A 20,520-nucleotide genomic window follows, 5' to 3' on the forward strand; every position below is an offset into this window, starting at 1 on the left:
CCAGGCAGAGGGATTTGACTGTGTCTCTTCTTTCCTGGGGGTTTATGAATACCTGCCACATACCCAGGGCAAATTTTAGGTTGTAATGACACTGGGAAAAGCAGGCTGTGGTCTCTAACCTCCCTTTTGTGCTGAGCACTGCCCAGCAGTTTGAGAAGACAGTCTTAATCTCCAGGGATTGATGAAGGAGCAGAGAATGGAGACATTTTAGATAAGCCAGCAAGGCTATAGGAACATCCAAGGAGTTAGTGCCCTGAATTGGGATCCCTAGCACACGTAGAAAAGGCTGGCACCGTGGCACATGCCAGTGCTGGGGAAGCAGACATAGATCCTGGGCTCACCAGCCAGCCAGTCTTGCTGAATCAGCATGTTCCGAGTTCAGTGACAGACCCTGTCTCAGAAAATGAAGTGGTGGTTGGGGAAGACGGTTGATATCAATGTCTGCCCAGTCCTGCGGGCATGCACATACATGTGCCTTGTATACCTGTATATGTAGGGACATGTAAACATTTGTATACAGAGGGAGAAGGGAGAGGGGAGAGGGAGAGGTGAGAGGAAAGGGGAGGGGAAGAGGTGAGAGGGAAGGGGAGGGGGAGAGGGAGGGGGAAACAGTATACACACACACACACACACACACACACACACACACACACACACACACGTAAAGTCTGCGAGCCTGACCCATTTTGCTGGGCTCAAGGCCTCATGCATGCAGCTGTAATTAGAGTGACACTGAAGACCTTGGCCCAGGCTGTGGCCAGAACATTGCTGCAGGATTCACCACTGGACCTGCATGGTCACGAATGGGGACTTGGTAACTGCGCAGTGTCCCAGGCACTGTAAACGAATGCATCCTACTTTAACTTGGGTGTTACTGGCCCTTTAAGGGGCAAGTGTATTTAAAGTGCTTTTACTGTCAGTTCTGTTGGTCTCTTCCTGTAGCTTTCTTTTGCTTTGTTTTCCCAGAGCTGAAGGTTGAACCTAGGGCCTCATGTATGTCAGGCGGGTACTGTACCGTTGAGCTATGTCTCCAGCTCTCCTTACCTCAGCACAGAATCCCCTGTTAACCTAATGCATTCCTCTTGTTGGAAGACAATGGGAATTCTCTTCTCTTGTCCCCTTCTGAGCAGAGCACCTCAACAAGCAACTAGCAACAGAAATACGTTTTACTATTCCTTTATTATTTTGTATGGGAGTGCACATTCCACGATGTGCCATGTGGAGATCTAAGGACAGTTTTGTGGAGTTCTTTCTCTCCTGCTCATGTTGCTTCTTGGGCTTGAACTCAAGTCACCAGGTTTTTGCAGCAAGCACCTTTATCCACTGAGCCATCTTGTTGGCCCCTAAATAAATACTCTGATTCCACCCTCTGTTGCTTAGGTGGCCTCTTTGCCCTTGACACATACTTTGAAAATCTTACCTTAACAGAACACCTTTTCCTTTTCTTTCACAGTTGAGAAATGTTTCGTTGTGCAGATTAGACTGTATTTAACACGCACCCTACTTAAGGCCATTTGGATTTTCCCAGAAGGTTGCCACTGTGAGCGTTGTTTCATGTGGTGCCCTTGTATGCATGTCATCTCTCACACATGTGTATGTGCAGGCTCATACACATGTGTGTGCATATGTGTGTGTGTGTGTGTGTATGAGTGCATATGTGTGTGTATGCCACAGTGTTTGGAGGTCAGAGGACCGGTCTCCTCTTCCCACTGTGGGATCTGGGGCCCATCAGGTTTGCACTTTGACCCACCTGGCCATCTCTCTGGTCTTACATATTTTGATAAATGCCAAAAAAAAGCCTTCAGTGGCTGTTGTACTATCAGCTGTTAATAGTTAAAACTGATGCTGGGACTTGGGATCTAATATCTACTCTGTATTGTGGCATATTCTCTGCTGAGTTAGAATATTTAATTTAGATGGCATCTGAGTAATATTGTTCCGGGTCGTTGGTCTCTGCTAGTTGCCAAAGACCCTTAAAAGTGCCTCTGATTCATGCGCTAAGCAAACATCAATGATATAAAAATAATAGTTCATACATACATGATAGTCCGTGTTTTGAGTATACGTAGATAACCTTGTAATTAACAGTGTAGTAGCTCTTGTGTATATGGGGTTGTATGTGTATGTGTGCATGTGTGCTTGTGTACTTGTTAGCATGGGTGCATGCACATATGTTCAGATGCACATTAGGTGAGCACACATTTGTGGGGAGGTCCAAGGCCCATGTCTTTTCTTGATCATCTTCCTTTCTTGAGACAGGCCTCTCGCTGAACCCGAAGCTCACTTATTGGGCTAACATGGCTGCCAGCCTCCAGGGTCCTCCTGGATCCACCGTCCCCCAGTGCTGGGATCACACAAGCACACCCCTGTTCTCTGGCATTTCCCGTGTGTTTTGGGGATCCTCGTGTTTCTGCAGCAGGTGCTTTTCTTACTGAGGCTTCTTCCCGGCCTGGGGATGGTTCTTTCAGTAGTTTCAGGGACTTCTTGGCGGGTGGCTACCAGCTCAGCAGTCAAGGGTGGCTAGTGACAGTCAATGGCCCCTGCATCGTTTATGCTTTAGCTTCGTTTTGTCTAATTTTTCTAATCAGTCTGTAGTTGGGGATGTGGCTCACTTGAGCGTGTGTTCCAGCCTAATACCACGTAAACCAGGCATGATAGCACACATCGGTAATCCCAACACTCTGGAGGTGGAGGCTGGAGAATCAAGAGTTCAAGGTCATTATTGACTGTACATGGAGCTGATGGACAGCCTGAGCTACACCAGACCTCATTTAAAGAAAAAGGAGAAAGAACCTTGACTACAGGTCAAAGCAGAACTGAAGGACTCTCCATCCTTTTTAATATTTTATAATGACAAAAACTATCATTTTCTCTTGCAGATGTCCCTTCGAGGACCAGCCTGCCACCGCCACTCAGAAATTACAAATATGGTAACCACTTTTTAGTATTTCAAATAGTTTTGCATTACTTTTTGTTGACATGAATCTAAATGTGACGTTCAAATATCTGCTCTAAATTAAAGTCGGTTTGGAGGGGCAGGGGGCATAGCTTCCACGTCAGTATGGAAGTTTGTTAAGGAGTACAGGCGTCATGGCATGCTGAGAAGGTCAGCTGTAACTGTGTAGGGAAGTAGCCGGCTCGCGAGGAATAGCACGCTTGGCAAACCTGGAAGACAAAAACCAGCCAGGGACTAAGAAGTAAAGGAAGTCATTTAGGGCTCCTTCAGGACACTGCGTGGTTGGTGTTCACGGAAGCCCTGGGTTTCATCCCCCTCCCAAAGAACACTGAGTGAGGTGGGGCGGGCGCACTTGTAGTCCAGCACTCGGAAGGCAGAGACAGTGGAATCGGAAGTTGAAGATTATCCTCAGCTACAATATGGAGTTCAAGGCCAGCCTGGGACACATATGACCCTGTCTCAAAAGGCACTTTCACATTTTAAATGCTGATAACTTGGACGTGCTGAATCCAGTACTGGATACACGACACCTATCTCACAAATAAATAAATAACTAAATAAATAGATAAGGGCTGGCAGGATGGCTCAGCAGGTAGGTCTCTGCCCATCCTGTCCACCTAAGTCCAATCCCTGGGACCCACAAATAATGGAAAGAGAGAACTGACCTTCATATGTCATCCTTTGCCTTGGTATACATGTATGTGTACTTGCGAACACACACACACACACACACACACACACACACACACACACACACACACACGTAAAAATGCCATAATCAATCAAGCCGAGGCTCTGGGTCATAGTCCATTATAAAACCATCTGGTTCCTCCTCCTTACTAGAGTGGCACTCAGCAAACTTGGATTCCAGACCCTGCTTGAAAGTGACGATGCACCTAATAAATATTTCTGCTAATTAGTGCAGGCATTTGAAAGTGTAAATTTTTTATAACCCTAAGTCATTTTCCAGAGTGGCTTTTCATTCCGTTCCCATCTGATAGGGCAACTGATGACCTCCAATCTTTCGGAATCACAATCTCTGTGTGCCTGCATTTTAATACCCGGAGTCTAATTGTGAGGTCGCAGAGGCAGCAGGCAGGAGACGGGGGCCCTGAGTGGAAAGTGCTTTGATTGATGAGACCCGCAGCATTTACATACTCAATACTGAAGCAGAGAAAGGAATGAGAAGTGTGATTGAGGTAAATATGAAACTTCTCAATTGTGGCTTTCACCGCTTCTGAAGGAGAATGCCTTGAATAGAATCTCAAAATCGTAAGCTTCAATCCACCTGCAAATTACACATAGTTTCCCTTTTTTTGCATATTGTATTGTATGAGCGTGTGTGTGTGTGTGTGTGTGTGTGTGTGTGTGTGTGTGTGTGTAGGCAAATGTGTACAATGTCAGCTTTTTCAAAAGATAAATTTTAAACTGAAGCAGAGCTTGGGGATGGAAATTGCTCAGTTGGCAAAATGCTTGCTGAACACTGTGAGGGTCTGAGTTTGTTCCCTCTAACCCGTGTAAAACATGCTCGGCACAATGGCACATGTTTGTAATCCCCGAGCTGTGAGGGTAGAGACAGGTGTGTTCTTGGGGCTTGTTGGCCAGACCAACCTAATGTAATGGGTGAGCCCAAGGCCGGTAAGAAACTGTCTCAAAAGTGAACAAACAGGGTTGAGGATTTAGCTCAGTGCTAGAGCGCTTGCCTAGCAAGCGCAAGGCCCTGGGTTCGGTCCTCAGCTCCGGAAAACAAACCAACAAACAAACAAACAAGTAAACAAACAAATAAATAAGTAGCAAGTGGGTGGCTCCTGAGGAAGGACAGTTGATGTTGCCCTCTGGTTTTCACACTCACACTCACACCCTAATCCTAACCTACACACTTTACCCATACATACATACTTACTTACATACATACATACATACATACATACACACATCACAGCAATATAAAATAAGCTAGTGAAGCCATCAGAGACTCACTGGGGCAGGAAACGCATCATTACACTATTGTCTCATTAACCCCATTTCATCACAGCATGTGTGCATATTCAGGGGAGCAGAACAGGACCTGCAGAAGCAGCGGGTCCCACAGGAGGCCTGGTGGGGCTCTTTGGGTGGGTGTGGCTGTGTAACAGTTGCTTTGTCTCGCTTAGGAAAGGCTTGGCGCTGGCTTTTCACCTACCCTGGTCCCCTGGTGCTTGTCTGACCTGTGGGAACAGGATGGGGACATCTTTTCTCTTGAGCATCATTGGCCATGCAGCCCTGGCCAGAACTTGCTCCGTAGACCAAGCTGTCCTGGAACTCCTAGAGATCTGCCAGCCTCTGTCTCCTGAATGCAGGAACTGAAGATGTTTACCACCATGCCTGGCTGTTCGCTTGTGTCTTAATGTAAGATTCATATATAGATTGGGTTTTATTAATTGTTCATGCTTGGCTTTTAGTGCCTATAGAAGGTAAAACGGAGTTACATGTTTGCTTTTCAGGCTTCCGGTGTTACATTGTTCAATGCCAAAGGCCTAACCTTTGAACCCATACAGGCATGTCTGACCCACAGGCCTCAGGAGGACCCATACTAAAGTGACACTTAAAACATTACCAAGTGTTTTGTGATTTGTTTTTTGCAGTTCGATGGTTCCCGATTGTGAACTTTGTAGATGACAAAGCCATATCTCTCAATGTCAAAGCTTTGAACACTTATCAATTGAGAATATTTTCTATATTTTTCTCCCTCTTTCTCTCGTTCTCCCTCTCTGTTCCTCTCTCCTCTGTTCCCTCCTCTCCCCTTCCCCTCCTGTTGTTCCTCCTTCCTCCTCCCAGGACCTTCACGTGCCAGGCGAGTGCTCCGCCACGAAGCTCTACCTCTGTTCTCCTACACTTTGAATAATTTGCTAAAATGCATTATCTTTTACAGTTGAACAGATTTTAAATAGGTATGTTCATAAAGAAAGGGTTTCTGTTTTTCCAGTTTCTTCACCTAGTAATTACAGCAGATGTTTTAGATACATTTGTGTGAAAGAACTTGCTTTGTTTTTCTTTCAGACACACTGAAGATTCTACATCAAGCCCACAAAGCAAAGGTGTGTGTGCAGGGGGTACTGATGGGTGGGGCTTCTGGTAGGCAGAGTTTCTGATGGGCGGGGAATAAGCAAGTGGACTTGTGTGTCTAAACTATCTTATTCTAGAAATGATTTTTTTTGGAGGATTTCTTTCTTTTTCTTTCCCTCTCCCCTTCCCCCTTCCTCCCTTCCCCCTTCTTCCTCCTCTCCCTCCTCCTCCTCCTTTTTTTTTTTTATTTTTTACAACCTTCCTTTCCCATTAAAGGAAAAAAGGTAGAGTCTGGGAGATGGTTTAGTCTATAGTGTTTACCTTACAGGCACAGGGACCTGACTTCTGGCCCCCAGCACCCAGGTAAAAGCAGTGGTTCTGGTTCGCACCTGTAATCTCAGCTCTGGGAAGGTGGAGATGGCAGGGGCTGGATCTCCCGTTTGACTTTGTGGATGCCAAGCGTGCATTGCTCACGGGTATACGAGTGGGGAAGTGGGAAGGAGACTCTGTGAGGTCCATGAGGACGTGGCCACTCCAGAAAAGGAGTGTGCTCTTCTCAAGTGGCTGAGGAGGAGGAGCCAGGACCCCACTTCTCCATGGCTTCACACTGTTGCTGGCCGCGCTGGGTCCAGCGTTTTCTCATTGGATAAACAGAAATCATATCTGCCTTTTCTGTGTGCTCCTGAGGTTTCCCCATGATGTCTCAAAGGCTTTTAAAAAGAAAGATTCCAACAACGAAAATAGCAGAAATTGAAGAAAGTAGCTGACATGGGCAGACATCTGGCATTTACATGAACACATAGAGACACATATGTGTGCACGAACTCTACATACATACAAAAGCCCGGTCGGGCCAGCGAGATCACTCGGTGGGTAAAGGCTCCAGTTGCCGTGCCTGACAGTCTGAATTCAATCCCTAGGCCCTACATGGTGGAAATTGTCCTCTGCTGTGGGATGCACACACCCAGTCATCATACACACACATACACAGTAAATCAATGTAATTTAAAGACTTAAATAGTCATGTGTACTTGTCAATAATAAGTCTTTTGAAAAGTGAAGTAGCTGGGCATGGGGGCTCACACCTTTAATCCCAGCCTCCTCCATGGGGTGAGGGGGTGGAGCTCAACGAGTCCAAGGCCTGTCTGGTTTACATGGTGAATTCCAGGTCAGTTAAGACTGCATAGAGAGACCCAGTCTCCAAATAAAGGGGGGTGTTAGATAACATATGCATAAAAATACCTACCACCTATTTAGAAGAAAAGAGGCATAGAATCTAGTAAAAACCCACGCTGTATAAAAAGTCCAGGGTGATCTTTCTCAGATCCAGAAACAAAGGCCCAAAAGTAAACCCTGGTCCTCTGCATGGGTGCTTCACTAAGACACAGGCTCCCCTTCCAAAGTGTCCCTCACCCGAAGAGAGCTATGTGTTCATGGGTTCTATGTTTTTCTTTGTATGAGCTTGAAATACTCGTGTCAGGTTCTGATGATGTTGCCGTCCATGGGGTGCTTCTCAGGCAGGATGGAGACATCTTCCTCTTGAGCATCCTTGACCTTGCATAGTCTCCTCATTGAAACCATCAGCTCAGTCTTATAAGAATTGCTCAAGGATGAGGGACCTACCTTTGTATGGGTATATGTACATCTGTGTGTATATGTGTATCTGTACATGTGTGTATGGAGACAGGTGTGCACGTGCATGTCAACCAGAGATCAACATCGACCGTCTTCCTCAATTGCCCTCCAGGTTCTGCTGTTCTTGTTGTTGCTGCTGTTGTTGTTGTGAGAATCTGTCCCACAGTGAAGGTCTAGCTGACTTGGAATTTGCTATGTAGACCCAGCTGGCCTCAACCTTGCAGAGATCCGCCTGCCTCTGCCCTGAGAGGGCTGGGGTTAAAGGCCTGTGCCACCAAGCTGGTACCTACCGTAGCTCTTAGACTCTCTCACTGAACCTGGGCTCCTCGTGGTCCAGCCACACTCCGGCTTGTCCCCAGGATCGTCTAGTCTCCACCCTGCCGGCACTGGAGTTGCACGAGTGCACCATGTCCAGCGTTTGAACTCAGGTCTTTGAATTTGTTTGGCAAACACTTCACCAGCTGAACTGTGAGACGCCTGAGCCCTGAGGGCCCATATCTTAGTATCCATGCCCAGCACACACCTCCAGCACCTAGTGTGATGGGACATAGAATTATCACAGCGATGATAATTTCACCTATTTTCATCTATTAACCGCTTGTGCGTATGGGCGTGCATATGGGTGTGCATGCTGAGGTATAGAGAGCAACTCTCAGGACTCTGTTCTCTCCTTCCCCCATGTAGAGTCCCAGGATCAGCCTTGGGCCCTCAGGCTTCAGATGCTGCCCTCTGGGACAGCTCACTCTCCCTCCCTAGCAGGAGTTGAGTGAAGTAGCCGTGAACTAATCAAATTTGATTCTCATTTCAAATCACTGGTACACTTGTAAACTCAAGCTTTCAGGTAAACATGTGTCACGCATGACAGGAGCCAGTGCCCAAGAGTGTCCGTTGGTTTCGGGTTAGGGACTTGGTGACATTTATTGCATATGAAAATTTGGCAATGTCTCAAAATATTGGGCTCACCCGTGTCTGAGGCTACAATGTGGCACCTGCTCTTTTACCAGAACGTTTTACCACAGTCACCTCAGGCTTCATGTGAGAAGCCTTTCCATTTTGACTTCTAAACGGTAGGGAAGGCAAGGTATGGTTTTGTTTTGATTTTTTCTAGTTTCTTTTCTCTCTGCTGTGACAGAATACCCAACAAAAGCAACTAAAGAGGGTTTCATTACATATTTATTGTTTTATATGACTAAAGCACAGTGCTAGGGCACAGTCCATCATGGAGGGGAAAACACGACATTTATAATCAAGGAGCAGAGCCATGCACGCTAGAACTCAGCAACCCCTCACCTTGTGTTTGCGCAGTGGATGTTCCTGTCCTGCTCCATTACTCTCCAGGATACTCCCTTGACACAGGACCTCTCACTGAGCCTGGAGGTAGGCAGAGGCAGGCAGGTAGTAAGCCCCAGCGACTCCTGTCTGCCCTTCATGTGGTACTGAAGTCATAGTACTGGGGATTTGAACTCAAGTTCTCATGCTCAAACAGAGAATGGTCTTCCTCAGTGAGCCATCTCTCCAGCCTTACCGCCATATTTTTAAGAGAGAGAGAAAAAAATAAAACTTTAGAAGACAGCACATGATACGTTCCTGTTTGCATGGCAGGGTTTACGGGGCATCTCCACGTGTGGCACATGCAGCAGTGGGGTCGGGAAGCACACATGCAGGGACAGGCTCTGCAGGGGAGGCTCTGTAGCAGGGGACAGGGGACAGGGGACAGGAGACTTTCTAATTTTCACTCTTCATGTGCTTGGAGAACTTTGTATTTATTCTCTGTGCTCTAAAAGAACTTTTTTTTTTTTTTTTTTTTTTTTTTGCTAACCACCCTTAGCAGTCCCCTCCCACCCCCCGTCCGAGTGAGTGAGCTAACCTCATGCCAAAGATATTTTCCCACCAAGGGCCTCCAATGAATTCAAAGGACAATAGGCAGCCACCAATGAATTAAAAAGGTAATAAGCCCCAATGAGAAATAACCAACTCATGCTGTAACCTAAAGCCGAGACCCTGAAAAAGTATAAAAAGTGTGTGCTCTAAAAGAACTTTTAATAAAGCATTAACTTTTCTTTTTTCAGTAAAAGTGCTGTGGAGTTCAAGGCCCTCTGTAATCAGTGAAGTTTATGAGCCATGGAATATGGTGTCTGGCTTATGGGGCTTCTGTTTGGGTAGAGGAGAGACCTTTCTCTTGAGTCTGTCTCAGATATATCCTAGAAATAGGGTAGACTGGGATTGGGGAATTGTTTAATCAGTAAGCAAGCCAGAGGAGCTGAGTTCAGGTCTCTAAGACTCACACAGAAAGCCAGATGTGGTGGCGAACATGTCATCAGCGACCAAGTCCCCAGGGCTCATGGCCAGCGAGTCCAGCTAATCAGTGAGTTCTAGGTTCGGTGAAAGACCCAGGTGCTGTTCAGACGAAGACAACTCCAAATTGTTTCCCTTGATGTCCAACTAGATTTGAAACATCACAAGAGAGCAAACATCCACCACAGCTCCAAATCACATGACAGTTAATAAGATACAAGCTGAAATGCTTGTCAGCCTGGGCAGAGTTTTAAAACATGTGCCCTTGGAGCCACTTAAGGCCAAATTTCGTCTCTCAGAAGTCACATTATCAAGAGCGTGTCTCCAACTGCACCTCTGATAAGCCATGTGCCCTGGGCCTGCATGATTACAAACCTTCCCAGGTTCTTGTGATGATGACGATACCACATGGTGACAGCACACGTAGAAGGCTTAGTCAGCACTGAGGGTCTGATCGTCACACTCTACCAGGGAAAGAGGAGGCTGTGCTCTTTCTCCTTTCTCTAGCTTCAAGGTAACTGAAACTTGGAGATGTTTTTAGTTTAGGCAGAGGGACCCTGTGTTGTAATTCTGTTTGACTCCAAAGCCTGTCTGTAGTGTGTAGTGCACAATATTGGTACTTAGTAGGTCTGTACTCCGTGTCCACTCTGTTCTCCCTTTACCACAGCAAAATTTAACATGACCTAGATTATTGCTAAGACTCCATGTAGTAACTGTGTGTATTGTATGTGCAAGTTCATGGGCGTGTACACAATTATATGCTGGGTGCTTATATGTGTGCACGCATGTGGAGGCCAGAAGCTGATGTTGGGTGTCTCCCTCTATCGCTGTCCACCTTACTTTCAAATGTTATTTGCGTGTGTACATGTGCATACGGATTTAGGGGTGTGCCTATCGAGGCCAGAAGAGAGCCTTAGATCCATCGGAGGTAGAGTTACTAATGAGCTGCCTGACACGGGTGCTAGGATCTAACCTCCAGTCTTCATGGTGGAGAAGCCAGCTCCAGCCTCTGAGCTGTCTCTCCAGTCCATTCACTTCCTCTCTGAGACAGGGTCTCTCACTGGGCCCCAGGGCTTGCCGTTGGATTAGGCTGGCTGGCCAGTGAGCGCCAGGGAATCCTCCTGTCACTGCCTCCCCAGCACGGTTACATAGCATGGGGTGTGGAATTCAGAGAAAATGCTTTCCTGGATGAACTCTTTCCCTGGCCCCTCCAAGTGGTCCCTTCCCAGGACGTCTCGAGCAAGCATACTGATCAAATGGGGATTCTTTCTTTCCAGACAAATGAGCTTGTGCTGGGCTTGGAGGACGACGACACACTCCTGCTAAAGGAAGACAGAACGCTGAAGGACTCAGGAGTAGGTGAGAAGGGCTGACTGGGTGGAGGGGTACTGGGCTTCCCGACCTGTGTGCAAGGCCTCCTGGCTGATGGCATCTCTTCAGAGTAAACGCCCCTGTGCTGAGGATGCTATGTGTCCTGGTCTGTGACCGAGGGCACTGGCATTTGTTCTGCATGTGTGCAGAGTTGCAAATAGTCCTTTTCAGGTTTGTCCAGTGCTCTGGGGAGGGCCATTTTAAATGATTGACAGGCTGTTAGCGCAGTAACTGCGGACTGTTAACAACACTGTTGGAGAGAAATGGACCTAGTGGAACTAATGTAGAATAATGAAATGAGACGTTGTTTGCACATCACGCAGCGTAACTTCTGATAATCACTCAAGACTCTCGGGGCCAGCCAAGCTGTGGAATTTAAACTATACGCCTGGTGTGTACAGTGGGAAAATCGCCCGATTTAGCTTTTCGACCTAGACTGTGTGTTCGGTTCTGTTTGAAAGAAATGTTGTGTGTCTCCTGGCCATTAGATGTCACTGTGATTCTACTTCTCCTTCGCTAAGATGGCGTCTGAGAATGTGAGTTCTGTGTAGCAGGCACGTGCGGCCTGGGACGCACCTCTGAGGTCGAGGTGCACGCTTCCTGAGTCCCCATATACAGTATGTGAGAGACATGGGCTGTGAGGGCTACGCTGGGAAGCCGTTCGTTTCGGTGAGGAATGACCAGATGTCAGAAACTCACCTCTTTGTTTCCGTTGAAATGGGATTTAAAATAATCGATTGAGGGGCTGCGGAGACGTCTCCGTGGGTAGGTGAGCTTGGTGTGCCAGCTTGAGGACCTGGATTTGATCCCCAGAACCCCTGTGGCCATGCATGTGCCTGTGACCACAGCAGTATGGGAAGTGGCGTTAGGAGGGTCTCTGGGGCTCTCTGGCTGCCGGCCCAGCTCAGGTTCAGTGAGAGACCCAGTCTCAAGGGATAAGGTGGAAACTAACAACTGATGTCTTTTACCTCTGCACAGAGACTCTTGCATCAGTGTGGGCTCCTGCACACACACACACACACACACACACACACACACACACACACACACACACACACACTCTTCCTCTAATAAATAAATGGCAGGTTATGAAATCTTAAACTTCATCTCTGTGTTGTCTACACATTTTCCTATGATTAGTACCTATTCGTATCATAAATACTGGAGATTTATTGTTATTTGAAGTTAAAAATCATTTTTTCTGTCTATGAATTATACACAGGAATTGTAATCTCTGGTGATTATATTGGTTTCTGTAAGTTCGTCCAGGATCATATTCCCTAGAAGTAAAATCAAGTTTGAGACTATTCCTAATGGCTTCTTTCTGGGCTTGGTGGTGCATGCCTTTAATCCTGGCATAGGAGAGGCTGAGGCTGGAGGACCATGGGTTTCAGGCCAGCCTCGGTTGCATAACGAGCGAGACAAATCTAGACTATTGCTGAGAGCCTGTCTATAAATGAATAAATAATAAATTAATGTTGGGCTGGAGAGATGGCTCAGCGGTTAAGAGCACTGGCTGCTCTTCCAGAGATCCTGAGTTCAATTCCCAGCAACCACATGGTGGCTCACAACCGTCTGTAATGGGATTTGATGCCCTCTTCTGAAGACAGTGACAGTGACTCACATACATGAAATAAGTAAATAAATCTTTTTTACTGTTACATTAAATGTTACATTTGAATGTTTTTAATGTTAAAAATTAATGTTTCTGATTTTTGGAAAAGGTCATCCATCAAATAGTTTTAGATGTTTATTTTGTGTCAGTGAGAAATGATTATTTTAACTCGATACTTGGTGAGTCAAATGCTGCCTCTCTAGCGGGTGACGCCTCTCTGACTGAGACGTCTAGAGACTGGAGGAAGCCTGGCTTCTTTAAAATCTGGCCCAAATGAATGTTACAGGCTGGTATTATGTGAGACTGGACAAGTAGTCCAGTGAAAAGCAGTGCAAAATCCAGTGCAATCTGGAAAAAGACTACAAGGTAATAAAGTTAGCATCTCTCAAATTAACAGGGAAGTCATGAAGCCAAAAAAAAGATGTGAGTTTCTAGGAAATGAATTTCAAATTCCTTTATTTAACTCAAATTTAACTCAGCATTTATTTAAAAAGAAATTCTAGATGGATTAGTGTTACAATGTAAACATGATTTTAAAATACTTTTTTTTTTCCTTTTCTTTTTTTCGGAGCTGGGGACCGAACCCAGGGCCTTGCGCTTGCTAGGCAAGCGCTCTACCACTGAGCTAAATCCCCAACCCCTTTAAAATACTTTTACTTTGGGCTGGAGAGATGGCTCAGTGGTTAAGAGCACTGACTGCTCTTTCGGAGGTCCTGAGTTCAATTCCCAGCAACCACATGGTGGCTCACAGCCATCTGTAATGAGATCTGATGCCCTCTTCTGGTGTGTCTGAAGATAGCTAGAGTGTACTCACATAAAATAAATAAATCTAAAAAAAATATTGTTACTTGTTGGGTATAGTGGCACATGCCTTTATCTCAACACTTGGAAGTCAGAAATAGGTAGATCTCTGTGAGTTTGAGACTAGCCCAGCCTACATAGTGAGTTCCAGTATACTGTGAGACCCTGCCTCAAAAATATACATAATTTTGTATGTATGTATATACATATATGTATGTGTGTGTATATGTATATATTATATATGTTTGTATGTGTTATGTATGCATGCATGCATGTGTGAGGGGCACAGTGCTGTGCACCATGGTAAACATATGGAGCTAGACAACAACCTGTGAGAGCCGGTTCTCTCCTCTCACAATGTGGGTCCCAGGAAATGGAATTTAGAACTTCAGGCTTGGCAGCAAGTTTCTCTACCAGTAGAGCCATTTCTCATCTCATAAAAACATGAGCTCATGACCTCAGAGGAGATGCTATGGAGGGGAAACAGTGATGAATATGACCTTGGAAATGGTCCACAGACTGTGTTGCCTAGTTTTGTGTCAACCTGACATCAGCTAGAGTCATTTCAGAAAGCAGGACCCTCAGGTGAGAAAACGGCCCCACCAGATTGGCCTGTGGGCAAGTGTGTGACACAGTTTCTTGATTGATAATTAATGTGGGAGGACCCAGCTTGCTGTGAATGGTGTCACCCCTGTGCTGGAGGTCCTGGGTCCTATAAGAAAGCAGTCTGAGCGAGCCACAAAGAGCAGGCCAGGAAGCAGCACCCCTCCATGGCCTCTGCATCAGCTCCTGCCTCTAAATTCCAGTCCCTTGAGTTCCTATCCTCTCCTTGATGATACGCTGTGATGTGAGATTATACACAGAAGTAATCCACCCTCCCCCCCACAATGTGTTTTCATCACAGCCATGAAAACCCTAAGTAAGGCACAGGCCTAAAGGAAAAGTAGCAAACTATGAATATGTGTGTTAAGTATGTTAAATGGGGATTGGGGATTTAGCTCAGTGGTAGAGCGCTTACCTAGCAAGCGCAAGGCCCTGGGTTCGGTCCCCAGCTCCGAAAAAAAGAAAAGAAAAAAAAAAGTATGTTAAATGACAGATAGGAAGTTGCCAACCTGACTGACAACTCTTTGGGACTTGGAGAGATGGACACAGGAGGATCCCTGGGCCTCACTAGCCCGACAAGCTAGCCAGTCGCCGAGCTCCAGGATCAGAGACTCAAACAAGCAAGGTGGAGGAGCTGGAGAGATGGCTTAGTAGTTGAGAGTACACAGTGCTCCAGCTTACGAAAGACCCAAGTTCAGTTCCTAGGACCATGTTGGGCAGCTTACAGCTTCCTGTAGCTCGAAGTCTTGTACCCTCTTCTCACTCATGATTACTACACACACACACACATACACGCACACACACACACACACACACACACACACACACACGAACCTGCACACATGTGCATATGCCATAGACAACCTTGTAGTTAGCATAGAAAAGACAGGTGATCCTATACAGTATATAGTGTGAAGGAACAGTTAGCATGTCAAAAAATGCTTGCACACTACTGGTAGGGTGGCAGTGTTGAAATAGATGCTCTCTGTATAGCAGAGCCAAGAAGCTGGGTCACACCCCAGCCCCCAAGGCTTGGGCTCAGAACTTGTTTCTGACCCTGTGTCCACCCAGGTGACCCTGGACAACCAGCAGGTCTTACAGGATTGGTTGTCATGTATAAAACTGGTGAGCCCCAGGGAGGTTACGGTGTAGGAAAGAATTTTCTCCCGCGCATCTGCTAAGTGCTAGTATTTCCTCTCATGCTCTGTAGTCAGGGCGACTTCCTCTTGTGTCTTAAATCAACAGAAACCTGCCTCCTCGGGTCCACCCTCTACAGGGTGGAAGGGTCCCTCTGTGTTCCCAGTCACATTCACTGATGTGGACATTTGTCTATGGATGGAGAATAAATTGTGTGACATCACCATCATTTAAAACTCGCACATGCGGCTGATGGCTCGGCAGTTAGCGCACTGGACTTTTCCAGAAGGCTGGAGTCTGCATCCCAGCATCAGTTGGGTGGCTCTCACACAAGTGCCTGGAACTCCAGCTCCAGGGCATTGAATGCCCTCTTTCTGGCCACTGCCTCTCCCCTCTCCCCCACACATGTGCACAGCCACTCACACACACATGTGCACACCCACTCACACACATGTGCACACCCACACATACATCTGCACACCCACTCACACACATGTGCACACCCACTCACACACATGTGCACACCCACTCACACATACATCTGCACACCCACTCACACACATGTGCACACCCACACATACATCTGCACACCCACTCACACACATGTGCACACCCACTCACACATACATCTGCACACCCACTCACACACATGTGCACACCCACTCACACACATGTGCACACCCACTCTCACACATGTGCACACCCACTCACACACATGTGCACACCCACTCACACACACATGTGCACACCTACTCACACACATGTGCACACCCACTCACACACACATGTGCACACCCACTCACACACACATGTAACAATATTTGAATATTTTTCAAAACAACAAAAGGCACACAATCCGTGTTTGTAGGTGTTTGTGGAGGAAGGATCACATGGCAGAGTTAGATGCTGCCTTGGTTTGTTCCTTCCTCTGATTAGTCTTATGATTTAAATCCTTCACTATAGTTAAGACCACTTCTTAAAAACCGTGTATGTGTGTATGTTTGTGTGAGCGTGTGTGTGAGTGAGTGTGTGTTGCATATGGGTGCACTTTCATGAGTTGTGTGAGTGTGTAGAGGCCAGCGGGTGATGACAGGTGCCTTCCTCAATCTCTATCTTATTTGTGACTCCGGGTCTCCTATTAAAGCTAGACCTCGGCAAGTAGGCTAAGACAGCCAGCCGGCGAGCCCCAGAAACCTGCTGGTTTCTGTTCTCCTGGTACTGGGATTACAAGAAAGTGCTACTCCATCTGGCCTTTTTAAAATGTGGATTTTGAGAACAAGAGCTCGAGTCTTGATGCTTACAAAATAAACACTTTACCCATTCTTGTCTTAATGATTTTATCAGACTTTGATCAAAATCAGGTCCTTTTTGTGGGGTCATCTCTGGACTTGGAATGTTCCAGGGATCCCCAAAATGCCCTCTACAGCAGGCAAGACAGCATGTGGGTCCCCCCTAGACACAATTTCGTCTGCTTCCTAGAGCCGTGTTCTTGTCCTCTGGGGAGCAAGCCTCGGTTATAGCCTGGGGAGGACACAAAGTCCCCCGAGAGCAACAGGAAATTACAAGTGGGAGTGGAATTGTCAAGTGTGATTTTTCTAGGGAATTTTCCTTCCCGCCTGCGTCTGGCTGGGCTTCGGAGAGGTTTAAGAGACAAGCTCAAAGTCAGCTCTCCCTCCCCTTGCACTCCTTGATCTCGCTGAAGAGCTGTCAGTCTGCTATCAGAGCCAGTTGCCATGGGAATAATGCCAGTGTGATAAATATGTCACTCTGACTTTCTGCAGGAGTTGGAAAAGAAAGGCCAGGAGGGGAACTGGGAGAACAGAGCAAAGATCGTTCCCCTGCAACCTTCCGCTTTACCAGGACCCTGTGGTACATCCACACCTGACACAGGCACCCATTTTTGTTTGTTGACTTGTAGGAATAAAATAATTTGCTCTGGGGCTGGAAAGCTCACTCTCTGGTCAAGAGCATTTGTTACTCAAGCATGAGGATCTGAGTTCGGATCCCCAGCACCAGTGCAAAATGGCGGACGTGCCCACCTACATTCACCTGTAACCCCAGAGCTGTGTGTGGGGGACGAAGACAGGAGATCGCCGAGGCTTACCCACCGCCAGCCTAGCTCAAGGTTAACTGAGAGACCCTCTCAAAGAAGTAAGACAGAGGGACACCGGCACCCTCCTCTGACCTCTGTGCAATGTATGCAAATCTCACACACACCTACAGGACACAACTTCAAAAAGTAAATCACAACGGTTTACTCCAGGAAGGAAGGGGAGTTTCACCAGGACGTGTAACGTACAGGACTTCAAGGCTGTTCTTGATCACTGGAGTTTCTTGGACTGTTCACCTAGGAAGGAAAAGACTGTGAGTCTCTGCAGCTATACTTTATCTGTTTCGTTTTGCCCTGTGCCTCTGCTGCTCCCTTTTGAATCTGTTCAGCTCTGAGAAGGAATCTGTGGCTCAGTGGTGCTCATAGAGCAGCCGTGTTTTACTGTAAAGACGTGACAGTGGACCGTGCCAGCGCTGCGTCTCTGGGGGAAGGGCTCGTGCCAACCTTGTTCTGTAATAATGCCGTGACTCCCCTGGGGTTAGTTTTCATTTCTTGTGTCTCTTCTGCCATCGACTTCCTGCCCCTGCCTCCACCCTCAACCTCTCCATCCCATCCTACATACAGAACCGCTGCAGATGGCTCTGGCCCCCACCACTTCACAGCACGGGATTTACTGTTCCTTAGGGTTCGAGGCCCTTCCTGTTCCTTTCTTGGGGACTAACACCTTGAGACAGACAAGTTTTCTTTCCTGACATTGTCCCAATGGCTGTTCTTCACATTAACAATGTAACAGTGACCGACTAGACTCAGTGACGCTGGCTGGGGTTCTAAAGTAGACCCACAATATAGCCCTACAGACTCGTGTGTGTGTGCGTGCGTGTGTGTGTGTGTGTGTGTGTGTCTGTATGTGTGTCTCTGTGTATGTGTGTTTGTATGTGTGTGTCTGTGTATGTGTGTGTGTGTCTCTGTGTGTGTGTGTCTGTGTATGTGTGTGTGTGTCTCTGTGTGTGTGTGTCTGTGTATGTGTGTGTGTGTGTCTGTGTGTGTGTGTCTGAGTCTGTGTGTGTGTCTGTGTCTGTGTGTGTGTCTGTGTCTGTGTGTGTTGTCTGTGTAAGTGTGTGTGTGTGTGTGTGTGTGTGTGTGTATGTACCTATGAGAGTAGAGGCAGCCTCAGCAGTTGTTCTTCAGGAGCTGTCCACTTTGCTTTGCTGAGAGAGGGTCTCTCGCTAGCCTGAAAACCGTCAAGAAGACTAGTGAGCCCAGGGTACCACCTTTCCCTGCCGCCCCAGCATGGGGACTACAAGGACTTGCCACTAAGCCTGGCTTTTTCCTGTGGCCTCTGGAAAGGAGTGAAAAGCAAAAAGCAGATCCTCAAGCTTGCAAGGCTGTTGTCAGCTCAGCCGTTCTCTGTTGTTAGTGAGTGTTTGTCTTAAGGTTTTGTTTGTCTTCCGAACAATGCTGGGGACTAAGCTCCGTGCCCTGCACTGGCAGGCGCTGCATTACTGAGCTCTCCCTGCCAATATTTTGCTGTCTTTTTGTTTAATGTATCATTTTTGACATATAATGATTTTATGTGTTTTTACAAATTTATAAGTAAAGATATTTGTGTACCCAGTGAAATATAGTGTCATTTGGTACACAAACACATACACACAAATATATATGTATGTGCATACACATATACATATATACATACATGTATTTACATACATGTATTTACATACACACATATACATTTATAGGTACACATATATATATATATATTACAGACACACACATGTATATAAAATGATCAAATCTGTCACTCTAGACAATAATCACTTTGTTATGTTGGGAACATGCCAAATCTTTTCTTCTAGCTATTTCAAAAAAACAACATATTCTGACCCCTGTAAGCCTTCTGATTCTACGAAAACAACTTTTTAAAAATGTGTGTAGAATCTGAATGTGTTTGTGTGCATGGGTGTCTTAGTTGGGAATTCTATGGCTGTGAAGAGACACCACGACCATGGCATTTAATTGGGATTGCTATGGTTCGTTCAGAAGTTCAGTCCATTGTCATGCATGGCAGCATGCAGGCAGACGTGGGACTGGAGAGCAGCCCTGAATATCTGTGTTTATGAGGGTAAAGTTTTATAGAAAGCAGCCAAGCTGGGGGGCGGTTGGGGGTTGTGTGGGGGTGTGAGTGTTTCTAGCCTGTCAAACATCTAATTGGAGAGCTACTATGGCCTTTAGCATAATTGACTGTGCTGGGAGCCAAACCATAAACTTAACTTCTGCTTCCCTCTGCATTGGTGGTTGTTAGGCAGGGGGTGGGGCTTGTTGGGGATTTACCTGGAAATGCTTGATTTGTTGGGGGAGATTAATCTGGAGACACAGGCCTTGTTGGGGTTAGCCTAGAACCTGGAGCTAGATGCTTGGTTTTGGTGGGGGTTTACTTGGAAACTAATGCTAGGTTCCAGACCATTAGTTTACCTGAATTTAAATTCTCTAAAATGGAGTCTGAACATCAAATATTTATGTTCAGACAGCAGAAAGAGAGAGTGAACCACTGGGCCTGGCTTGAGCTTCTGAAACCTCAGAGCCCAGCCCAAGTAATGCACTTCTCCAACAAGGCCACACCTCCTCCAACAAGGCCACACCTCCTCCAACAAGACCACTCCTCCTCCAACAAGGCCACACCTCCTCCAACAAGGCCACACCTCCTCCAACAAGGCCACACCTCCTCCAACAAGACCACTCCTCCTCCAACAAGGCCACACCTCCTCCAACAAGGCCACACCTCCTCCAACAAGGCCACACCTCCTCCAACAAGGCCACACCTCCTCCAACAAGGCCACACCTCCTCATAGTGCCACTCCCTATGGACCTATGGGGGGAGCATTTTATTCACACCACAGTGGGGTGTAAGTTCATGTGTGTTCATGTTCATGTGAAGGCCAGAGATCAGCATTGACTATCTTTTCTGTCTCAGTGACCTTGGAACTCAAGTAGGCTGACTGCCCCACGAGC

General features: G+C 46.7%; 1 protein-coding gene across 12 annotated transcripts in view; it reads left to right on the forward strand.

Annotated features, from left to right (window-relative positions):
- The window catches only part of C13h2orf76 (similar to chromosome 2 open reading frame 76), an 87,908-nt gene that overhangs the window by 38,959 nt on the left and 28,429 nt on the right, over positions 1–20,520 (forward strand). For 9 of the 12 annotated variants that reach the window (XR_010056902.1, XR_010056903.1, XR_010056904.1 and 6 more), the window contains 3 exons: positions 2,880–2,930; positions 5,996–6,033; positions 11,209–11,290. Coding sequence is in view for 6 of the 12 variants with exons in the window: in XM_008769433.3 (XP_008767655.2) it covers positions 2,880–2,930; positions 5,996–6,033; positions 11,209–11,290 (171 nt within the window). In the remaining 6 variants the exon portion in view is untranslated. Of the gene's footprint in view, positions 1–2,879; positions 2,931–5,995; positions 6,036–11,175; positions 11,291–17,376; positions 17,823–20,520 lie in introns of all 12 variants that reach the window. The other 3 variants (XR_010056905.1, NM_001401155.1, NM_001401156.1) reach the window with 3 other exon arrangements.

The sequence above is a fragment of the Rattus norvegicus genome, chromosome 13 (assembly GCF_036323735.1).
Source record: "Rattus norvegicus strain BN/NHsdMcwi chromosome 13, GRCr8, whole genome shotgun sequence".
Lineage (NCBI taxonomy): Eukaryota > Metazoa > Chordata > Mammalia > Rodentia > Muridae > Rattus > Rattus norvegicus.